Source organism: Ranitomeya variabilis, chromosome 3 (genome assembly GCF_051348905.1).
Source record: "Ranitomeya variabilis isolate aRanVar5 chromosome 3, aRanVar5.hap1, whole genome shotgun sequence".
NCBI classification, from domain to species: Eukaryota; Metazoa; Chordata; class Amphibia; order Anura; family Dendrobatidae; genus Ranitomeya; species Ranitomeya variabilis.
In genome coordinates, this window is record NC_135234.1 from 138,468,738 (window position 1) to 138,480,439 (window position 11,702).

Here is an 11,702-nt window from a genome sequence, read left to right on the forward strand (position 1 = left end):
TACAATATTATTAGTGAACCATCACACAGCAGAGGGTTCGTAATAATGTATCAGTGCAGGATAGTGGTCGCTGACCTATCGCTTGTGGGACTATAACAACCAGCATGCCTAAATAGAAAGTCAAAAACATTGATTACTGGTAGTATGTGTCGCACAGCGCCACTCTCTGGCGGAGGCTGGTACAGCAGGTGATGTCTTCTCTCCTTTTTATTGTATTCCCTGCGGATCGAGGAACAAGGGTCACTGCTTCGGGCCTAACATCTGCTGCGGAGAGGAGCTGGGCTGTTACTTCGGCACCACCGAGACCCTGAGTAGTGGTGGTCATCATCATCAGTGCCCGTCTCCAGTAGCACCAGTAGTGGTGGTCATCATCATCATCAGTGCCCGTCTCCAGTAGCAGCAGTAGTGGTGGTCATCATCATCATCAGTGCCCGTCTCCAGTAGCAGCAGTAGTGGTGGTCATCATCATCATCAGTGCCCGTCTCCAGTAGCAGCAGTAGTGGTGGTCATCATCATCATCAGTGCCCGTCTCCAGTAGCAGCAGTAGTGGTGGTCATCATCATCATCAGTGCCCGTCTCCAGTAGCAGCAGCAGCAGTAGTGGTGGTCATCATCATCATCATCAGTGCCCGTCTCCAGTAGCAGCAGTAGTGGTGGTCATCATCATCAGTGCCCGTCTCCAGTAGCAGTAGCCATCTTTCTGTGTTAGGGGCCCACTACGCCTTCACCTCTAACCCTTGTAAAATGAGTAAAAAACAAACATCACTGAAGAGCTTCTTTGAAAAGGAAGAAAGACCCAATGAGACAGATGAAGACTCCATGACTGCTAAAAAAAAGAAAGCTGCATTTAAAAGAAAATACAATGAGTCCTACTTAAATTATGGGTTCATCGCAACTGGCGATTCACATGCCCCAAGCCCACTCTGTCTGATATGTGGCGACCGGCTATCCAACGAGGCCATGAAGCCTTCAAAACTGCTTCGCCACTTACAGACCAAGCACCCTGCATCAAAAGACAAGCCTTTGGAGTTTTTTGAAAGAAAAAAACGCGAACAAGAAGGACAGAAGCAATTATTGAAGGCCACCACATCAACAAATGTGTCTGCTCTGAGAGCATCATTCTTAGTGGCTAACCGCATTGCCAAGGCTAAGAAGCCCTTCACTATTGGTGAAGAGTTGATCCTGCCTGCCGCTAAGGACATTTGCCAGGAACTTTTAGGAGAGGCTGCGGTTAAAAAAGTGGCACAGGTTCCTCTTTCAGCGAGCACTGTCACTGTGACTAGACGAATTAATGAAATAGCAGAAGACATCGAGGTACAATTGTTGGAGAGGATTAATGCGTCACCATGGTACGCAATCCAGGTTGACGAGTCTACTGACGTTGACAACAAGGCAATGATGCTTGTTTATGTGCGATATATTTTTCAGGAGGATGTGCATGAGGATATGTTATGTGCATTATTGTTGCCAGCCAACACCACAGGTGCAGAACTATTCAAGTCTTTGGATGATTACATATCAGGAAACATAAACTGGTCATTTTGTGTCGGTATATGCACAGACGGAGCAGCTGCCATGACTGGACGGCTTTCTGGTTTAACTACCCGGGTCAAAGAGTTTGCGTCTGAATGCGAGTCTACGCACTGTGTCATCCATAGAGAAATGCTGGCAAGCCGAAAAATGTCACCTGAACTTAACAGCGTTTTGCAAGATGTGATTAAAGTTATTAATCACATAAAAACACATGCCCTTAACTCACGTCTGTTCGAGCAGCTCTGTGAGGAGATGGACGCGGATCACAAACGTCTTCTCCTACACACAGAAGTCAGATGGCTTTCTAAAGGTAGAGCACTGGCCAGAGTTTTTGAGTTACGAGACCCGCTTTATAGATTTCTTTTAGAAAAAAAATCGCCACTTGCAGCACATTTCAGTAGTAAAGAATGGGTCACAAAACTTGCTTACTTATGTGACATATTCAACTTTTTGAACGAACTTAATCTGTCACTTCAGGGGAGAATGACAACTGCCTTCAAGTTGGCAGATAAAGTTGCTGCATTTAAAGCCAAACTGGAAGTGTGGGGACGGCGAGTGAGAACAGGGATATTTGACATGTTTCATACATTAGCAGGAATTTTGGAAGAGACCGAGCCTGTGCCTTCATTCTCCCAGCTGGTGCATGATCACCTATCTCAGCTTTCAGAAGAGTTTGAGCGCTATTTTCCGACCACAAAAGACCCACGAACTAGGAAGGAATGGATTCGCAACCCATTTGTGAACAAGCCAGGTGAATCGACCTTGTCCGTGCTTGAAGAAGACCAACTGCTTGAGATTGCAAATGATGGTAGCCTTAAAAGTATATTTGAGACTTCAAATCTCCCAACATTCTGGATTAAAGTCAAGGCTGAATATCCTGGGATCGCCACCAAAGCACTGAAAACTCTGCTTCCTTTTCCAACATCCTATCTTTGTGAAACTGGGTTTTCTGCCATGACAACAGCAAAAACGAGATTACGGAGTAGACTGGACATAAGGAACACACTTCGGGTTTCACTGTCTCCCATCACCCCTAGATGGGACCGTCTTGTTGCAGGAAAACAAGCCCAGTGCTCCCACTGATCCAGGGAAACAAGCCTGGTGCTCCCACTCATTCTGAACCTATGGTAAGTTGAATCACATTCTCATTATAAATGTCATAATTATATGATAAGTATGCACTAAGCTCCATCCCTCCAAAGCCCCGCCCCTGCCCCACCCCCACCGGGCCATGGAAAACTGGTCTTGCTTAAAGCCTGTCCCTGGTGCAAAAAAGGTTGGGGACCTCTGTTCTAGAATACCCGATGCGTTAGAATCGGGCCACCATCTAGTGTAGTATATAACACAGCCCACGTAGCATATAGCATAAAACACAGCCCACATAGCATAAAACACAGCCCACGTAGCATAAAACACAGCCCACGTAGCATAAAGCACAGCCCACGTAGCATAAAGCACAGCCCACGTAGCATAAAGCACAGCCCACGTAGCATAAAGCACAGCCCACGTAGCATAAAGCACAGCCCACGTAGCATAAAGCACAGCCCACGTAGCATAAAGCACAGCCCACGTAGCATAAAGCACAGCCCACGTAGCATAAAGCACAGCCCACGTAGCATAAAGCACAGCCCACGTAGCATAAAGCACAGCCCACGTAGCATAAAGCACAGCCCACGTAGCATAAAGCACAGCCCACGTAGCATAAAGCACAGCCCACGTAGCATATAGCACAGCCCACGTAGCATATAGCACAGCCCACGTAGCATATAGCACAGCCCACGTAGCATATAGCACAGCTACGTAGTATTTAGCACCGCCACGTACCATAAATCCCACGTAGCATATAACAGCCCATGTAGCTTATAACACAGCCACGTAGCATATAGCACAGCCACGTAGCATATAGCACAGCCACGCAGCATATAACACAGCCCACGTAGCATATAGCACAGCCCACGTGGTATATAGCACAGCCATGTAGCATATTGCACAGCCACATAGTATATAACCCACGTAGTATATAGCACAGCCCACCTAGTATATAGCACAGCCACGTAGTATATAACACAGCCACATAGTATATAGCAATGTGGGCACTATATCCCTGTTAAAAAAAGAATTAAAATAAATAGTTATATACTCACCTTTTGGCGGCCCCCAGATCCAGCCCAGGCCTTAGCGATGTTCCCGCCAGCTCCCGTTCCCAGTGATGCTTTGCGACAATGACCTGTGATGACGTAGCGGTCTCGTGTGATCCTACGTCATCTGGGGTCATTTCGCAAGGCATCACTGGGAACGGGAGCATTGCGAGGATCGGGAAGGCTGTGGGGGCCGCCGGTAGGTGGAAATAGCACGATTTTTTTATTTTTTTTTACTATTTTAAACATGCCTTTTTACTATTGATGCTGCATAGGCAGCATCAATAGGAAAAAGTTGGTCAAGCTTGTCAAAATGGGCCCCCCTGTCTCGCTAGGGCACCAGAACTTGCCTGGGTGCTGACGCCAGCCCTGCCTGGTGGCCTGCTGGAGGAAAGTGCTGCCTTTGTGGCTTGCCGGGGGAAAGTGCTGCCCTGGTGGAATGCCGGGGAAAGAGTGCCCTGCCGGAGGTAAAGTGCCTCCCTGGTGGCCTGCCGGGGGAAAGTGCCTCCCTGGTGGCCTGCCGGGGGAAAGTGCCTCTCTGGTGGCCTGCCGGGGGAAAGTGCCTCCCTGGTGGCCTGCCGGGGGAAAAGTGCCGCCCTAGTGGCCGGCCGCTGGGCAAAGGAGCCTGCCGGGGGAAAAGTGCTTCCCTGGTGGCCGGTTAAGAAGTCCTGTCGGAGTAGCTAATCCTCTGGGTGGAGGTTACAGACTTGCTGGGGGGACGCTGAAGAGTTAGGGAACAATTCAGCATCTTGGTTTGTATTTTTTTTTTTACCTTTTCTTTGTGTTTTTGCAGGAGTCGTCTGTTCCCTCCCTATCGGTGTATGCACAATGACTTTTCAGGGATGTTCGCTCAGCAATCCGTCTGAATAGGGGTGCTCTCTCATTGTACCTTGTACCATGATCGTTGATCCCTTCAATCAAAAATTGGGAAAAACTGTTACATGAAGAACCAAGGAGTACTGGTTATATGAAATACTTTTTATTTAGACAAAATAAAATAAGAAAAAAAAATATGAATAACTGCAATGAGAGAGGCTGCTGTCCTCAATGAAGGGACATTTAGCGCCTATACACATGGTGAAGCACTCACTAATCCAAACAGCAACTCAAATTAGCCGTCTGACTTTAACAGTGTGCAGACGATCAGGAAGTGGCAGCGCTTTAGACGCAGTGTATGTTTGTTGTGCTCACAACGCTGCCGTTTATTGAACGCAGGTGATGCCGCATGTGATCACTGACCCGTGCAGATTCACCGTGTCCAATACATTCTATTGGTGAAATTTCTCTTGCGGTCTGGAGAGACATGCCTCATGTCTGTCTCCGCAGGTGAGCCGCAGGCGTCTGTAGACGCATTGTGGCATGGGATATGCTGTAACATCTGGACACTACACAAGTACGCAGCATCCAACCTATTACTGATCTGCACATACCCTAAAAGCTCATATACACTGGGATAATCTTTTCCCTTTTAATCCAAGCTGACAAGCAGTGTGATAGAATATTGATTGAAAGTACCACTTATATGAGATGTATGTGCTGTCCCTGTCGCCCCAATCCACGTTTTGCTCTACGTCAGGAGTCGTGTGTTGAAGAGGGGGTGGACAGGATTAAATTAGAAGAATTGACCAATCGAAGTGCTGGAACTGGAGGGGTGTGTGTGTGCATCATGTAATGCAATGTATGTGATTAAATGACATGAATATATGGAGTATAAAGCGAAAGTCCTGATAGCTACGCATGCGTCGTACTAACATCACCCAGTGGAGAAGGGCACATCAGTTTGCAGCCATGGAACGCAAGCACATGCCGTCTGGGAGATGGGGTGCATGCAGACGTATCGAATGGGCCGCTTGCGGAGATGCCAGGTAGGTGAATAGCGGAGCATGCACACTGAACAGGTAGGTTACTTGGATCTCTAGACTTCAAAGTTCACATATGCACATCAGATTGTTACCCCCAGCTAAAGGACACAACACACTGTAAACTGAAGGAAATATTCAGAAAACTATTGCATCCAAATCGGATAATAGAAACACCTGTTCTACGCTAAATACATGTAATCATATAAACAACAGCGTATTATGAACAATCACTATGACAATCTTTATTTGTACTTAAAAACATACATTATAGTTAAGAGTAGCCAATAATGCTTGCAGTTGAGCCAAACCGATGTAATGTGGCACCACCACAGGGCTGGTAATACTAAGATTATAATATAACAGTAATCATACCATACAGTGTTCCCCTGTAGTTATTCCGAGGGGAAAAAGGACACTATTGATTCATACAATCAGCTTAGAGTCTATCAAACCATGTGACGTGTCCATGTTACAATAACTAGAAACATTAGTCAGTAACAACATATTAACACTGAACAAGAAGTGGAGCTGAACATAGGAAAAGTTCAAACTTACCAATGCCCTGGTGATGGTGCCACTGCCGCTATACCCGTTTCGGCGGCATGCCTTCGTCAGGGGAGTAAACATCACCCAATGGAAATGGGCACATCAGTGTGCAGCCATGGAACGCAAGCGCATGCAGTCTGAGAGATGGCGTGCGTGCAGACTTAAACAATGGGCCGCTTGCGGAGATGCCAGGTAGGTGAATAGCGGAGCATGCACACTGAACAGGTAGGTTACTTGGATCTCTAGACTTCAGAGTTCACATGTGTAAAGTGTCGTAAGCTAGTTAAGTACCTAAAATAAGGAAAGGACCTAAATGGCAAAATATATACGGTATATACTGTATCTCTGGAATTACTACCTTGTAAAAAATAATGCAAATTAACGTGTATAATGTGTAAATTGTCTTATGGTATGTATTTCTTAATATTTTTTATTGTATGTGTAACGGACTAGGGTGGTAGCCATGTCGAGGGGCTTCTGTATTTCCACACCCTGACGCTCCGCTACATAATTAGAATGTCCTTTCTCTGGTGTGCTGTGTTTGCAGTATATTTCACCCACCTAAGGGTACGTGCACACATTGCGGATTTGCCTCTGGAATTTTTTTGTGCGGATTCTGTATCTCTTGGCAGAAAACCCAGGTGCGGATTTGATGCATTTATGGCGCGTTTTTGGTTCTTTTTTTTGAAAGCTAAAGAAAGATGTATTATTGAGTAAAAAAAAATAAATTGTGATGTAATTTCTTGTCCAACCTCCTCTTTTAGGCTACGTTCACATTTGCGTTGTGCGCCGCAGCGTCGGCGCCGCAACGCACAACGCAAACAAAAACGCATGCACAACGCTGCGTTTTGCGCCGCATGCGTCCTTTTTTTCATTGATTTTGGACGCAGCAAAAATGCAACTTGCTGCGTCCTCTGCGCCTCCGCAGTGACGCATGCGGCGCAAAACGCAAGTGCGACGCATGTCCATGCGCCCCCATGTTAAATATAGGGGCGCATGACGCATGCGGCGACGCTGCGGCGCAGACCGCAAATGTGAACGTAGCCTTACATTTGTCCAATTCACACTCCCATTACACACACAGATGGATATATAAATAGATCTATATCTACAGTTACGTCCATATATATTTGGACAGAGACAATGTTTTTCTAATTTTGGTTGTAGACATTACCACAATGAATTTTAAACAAAACAATTCAGATGCAGTTGAAGTTCAGACTTTCAGCTTTCATTTGAGGGTATCCACATTAATATTGGATGAAGGTTTTAGGAGTTTCAACTCCTTAACATGTGCCACCCTGTTTTTAAAGGGATCAAAAGTAATTGGACAATTGACTCCAAGGCTATTTCATGGACAGGTGTGGGCAATCCCTTCGTTATGTCATTCTCAAACAGATAAAAGGCCTGGAGTTGATTTGAGGTGTGGTGTTTGCATTTGGAAGGTTTTGCTGTGAAGTAAACATGCGGTCAAAGGAGCTCTCCATGCAGGTGAAACAAGCCATCCTAAGGGTGTGTGTCCACTTTCAGGATGGCCGGCGGTTTGGACGGAGCGGCAAACTTGCCCAAAGCTCCGCCCCCTTCTGGAGACGCGATAATGCCGGATGTGTTCATTGCACACATCCGGCATCATCGCACCCCACACATAGGGCCCTGTGATTTACCTTACGGAGGCGCAGCTTCGCCGCAAGGTACACGGACATGCTGTGATCTAAAAAGACGCGCCGCATGTTCGTTATCGCAGGGGCCGGGTGCGTGTTACCACGCATAGTGGAGACGGGATTTCATAAAATCCCCTCCACTATGCTGTAACATCTGGACGCTGCGGCTCCACGCAGCGTTCAATCCGCTGCTATTCTGGATGTAAAACGGCATGTGGACACATACCCTTAAGCTGCAAAAACAGAAAAAACCCATCCGAGAAATTGCTACAATATTAGGAGTGGCAAAATCAACAGTTTGGTACATCCTGAGAGAAAGAAAGCACTGGTGAACTCATCAATGCAAAAAGACCTGGGCGCCCACGGAAGACAACAGTGGTGGATGATCGCAGAATAATCTCCATGCTGAAGAGAAACCCCTTCACAATAGCCAACCAAGTGAACAACACTCTCCAGGAGGTCGGCGTATCAATATCCAAATCTACCATAAAGAGAAAACTGCAAGAAAGTAATACAGAGGGTTCACTGCACGGTGCAAGCCACTCATAAGCATAAAGAATAAAAAGGCTAGACTGGACTTTGCTAAAAAAAAAACATATAAAAAAGCCAGCACAGTTCTGGAAGAACATTCTTTGGACAGATGAAACCAAGATCAACCTCTACCAGAGTGATGGAAAGAGAAAAGTATGGAGAAGGTGTGGTACAGCTCATGATCCAAAGCATACCACATCATCTGTAAAACACGGCGGAGGCAGTGTGATGGCTTGTGCATGCATGGCTACTAGTGGCACTGGGTCACTAGTCTTTATTGATGATATGACACAGGACAGAAGCAGCCAAATGAATTCTGAGGTATTCAGAGCCGCCATACTGTGTGCTCAGATCCAGCCAAACTGATTGGTTGTCGTTTCATACTACAGATGGACAATGACCCAAAACATAAAGCCAAAGCAACCCAGGAGTTCATTAAAGCAAAGAAGTGGAATATTCTTGAATGGCCAAGTCAGTCACCTGATCTCAACCCAATTGAGCATGCATTTCACTTGTTAAAGACTAAACTTCAGACAGAAAGGCTAACAAACAAATAGCAACTGAAAACCACTGCAGTGAAGGCCTGGCAGAGCATCAAAAAGTAGTAAACGCAGGATCTGGTGATGTCCATGAGTTCAAGACTTCAGGCAGTCATTGCCAACAAACGGTTTTCAACCAAGTACTAAAAATGAACATTTTATTTAAAATTTATTGAATCTGTCCAATTACTTTTGGTCCCTTTAAACCAGGGTGGCACAGTTTTTTTCCGTCAGGCAGGATCCGGCGAATTTTTGAAAAAAACGGATCCGTTGCAAATAGTGAAAAACTGATGCAACTGAGAGAACGGAAAATGTGCATGATTTGAATGGCAAAATGCATGAAAAACCGGATTCTGAGGCCGGTTTCATCATTTCACATCTCAGTTTCATACGTTTTTCGCCGGATCAGTCGCTGGGCGTTTTTTTGCTAGACAGAAAAAACGTTCCTCTGTACGTTTTCTCCGTCTACCGGAAACAGCTTTTTTGACGGATCCGGCAAAAAACGGATGAAACGTGTGGCCATCAGGCGCAATCCGGCGCTAATGCAACTATGAGAAAAAAAGGATCCGTTTTTTTCAAAACTCACCGGATTGTGCCTGACAGCAAAAACCTGATGTGTGAAAGTAGCCAGATACATATGTGGATAGATATATCTATGTATCTATAGATCTATCTATAAATATATCTGTAGAAAGATATATAGTTATAGATATATCCATAGTTATATACTAGCAAGGCCAATGTTGATTAATGAACATGTTTAAAAAAAAAAATGGTGTGCCAGAGGGGTAAAGCCGGGGCCAATATTTGTAGCCTGGGAAGGGGGGGTAATACCCATGGCCCCTTCCCAGGCTATGAATATCAGCCAGAAGCTGTCTGCGTAGCCTTTACTGGCTATTAAAATAGGGGGACCCCCCAAAAAATTATGTGGGGTCCCCCTATATTTTATAGACAGAAAGGCTATGCAGGCAGCTGCTGGCTGATATTCATAGCCCAGAGAGGGGCCATGGATATTTGCCCCCCCCCCCCTTGGGCTACAAATACCAGCCGCCCCAGAAATGGCGCATCTGTAAGATGTATGTATTGTATGTTATATGTACTGTATGTCATATGTTGTATGTACTGTTGTATGTGCTATATGTTGTATGTACTGTATGTCATATGTTGTATGTACTGTTGTATGTCAAATGTATGTAATGTATGTCATATGTTGTATGTACTGTATGTATGTTGTGAGTATGTATTTGGTTTTATATTCAACACATTAGCCGGATGATGGGACTACTACTGTCCCATCATTGGCTAAGGTGTCAATCACTGTCACTGTAGCAGGCATAGCCCGATGGGACTTGTAGTCCCATCAGACGATGCCTGCACACACTGAAAGACCCCCGCACAGCCTCACAGACCCCCTGCAGCCCCGCACAGACCCTCTGCAGCCCGGCACAGACCTCGGCAGCCCTCCACAGACCCCCGCAGACCCTGCACGCACACAGTCTCCGCCCACACACTCCCTTCTGATCTGCAACGTTTCCTCCATAGCTAAACCGCAGATCTTTTTTTACATCTGCGGTTTTGCTGCGGATGTGCCTGACTCAATGCAAGTCAATGGATGCAGAAACGCTGCAGATACGCACAAAGAATTGACATGCTGCGGAAAAAAACGCCGCGTTTCCGCGCTTTTTTTCCGCAGCATGTGCACAGCGGATTGGGTTTCTCATAGGTTTACATGGTACTGTAAACCGCATGGGAAACTGCTGCAGATCCACAGTGTGAAAAACGCTGCCAATCCGCAGTAAAATCCGCAACGTGTGAACATGGTCTTAGCATTCTTCTCAGACTGCAATGTCCCGATTTGTCTCAGCAACACGCAATTACTTTCAAAGTCCAGATTCATTTCCAACAGAACTTTACTCCTTCAGTTGCATTACAGACACCGTCCAACTGTCTTCACATGTCACAGATGTTTCACCTAAGCTGTCCCTGGTCTTTCCTGAGAACACATCATCTGGTACCGTGATCTCCATTCCCACAGTTTTCTGGTTTGTCGGCCTAGCTGTTCCCCGACGCTCCCCGTCCACTTTCCCCTTAGGTGAAATTACAGCATTACGCTTTAGAATTGAGAGTCCTCAGTGGTTGATACCTAATTCTAAATATTTTTCTATATTCTGGCTAACACGGTACCAAGATACATATCTTTCCTGTATCAGGATTACGCTTCTAATCTTTGTCGGACTGTAGGTCCCAGATGTGACGGAAGTTCCCAAAGGTCTAACCGCTACCCACTCCAACTGCCCAGATCACACCAGTCACGAAGCCAGACGTCACCCTTCTAATCTCCCAGTAACTGAAAATTACCTCAGGAAGGCACTCTCCCTGCCACTACACTGGCCCCACCCCCTTTCTCAACTGTCACTACTCTGACTGAAACCAGTTCTCAACACAATCTAATCTACTCTACAGTGCCCCCCTTAATACTAACCCACAACTACACTGCCATAACCCTTACCAATGCTGACCTGCCACTGCCCCTAACTGTCCCCATTCCTGTCCCTAACACGTATCAGAACAGTGTCAGACATTATGTTAAACAGTGTCAACTATCATAAACTACACAGGGTATACAGTAAACACAAAACATACCCATTTTCATTAGCCATGCACAGGAATGCAAGGCCCAAACCAGTCGCCTGCACACCCCCTTACATACCTCCCTCCTAAAACCATGGTTGTCCCTGACCATGCGGTACTGGTACAGATGAAATGCAAAGACATGTAAAAACATTCTATTAAAACATGTTTAAACTACAACAAATACTAGTCTTCACATTAGAGTCCATTGTTCCACTCCACCACGTTTGACCTGTCTTTGGTCAGGACTGGTACCGCACGG

General features: G+C 45.9%; 1 protein-coding gene across 2 annotated transcripts in view; it reads left to right on the forward strand.

The window, feature by feature from the left end:
* Window positions 1–4,696, forward strand: part of LOC143815472 (SCAN domain-containing protein 3-like) — an 8,787-nt gene extending 4,091 nt beyond the window's left edge. Inside the window, exons 1-2 of one of the 2 annotated variants that reach the window (XM_077294695.1) lie at window positions 395–2,659; window positions 4,464–4,696. In XM_077294695.1, the coding sequence (XP_077150810.1) occupies window positions 744–2,615 (1,872 nt within the window). In that variant the 5' untranslated portion in view covers window positions 395–743 and the 3' untranslated portion in view covers window positions 2,616–2,659; window positions 4,464–4,696. Of the gene's footprint in view, window positions 1–394; window positions 2,660–4,463 lie in introns of those variants that run through there. The other variant, XR_013223754.1, reaches the window with a different exon arrangement.
* The last annotated feature ends 7,006 nt before the right edge of the window (window positions 4,697–11,702 follow it).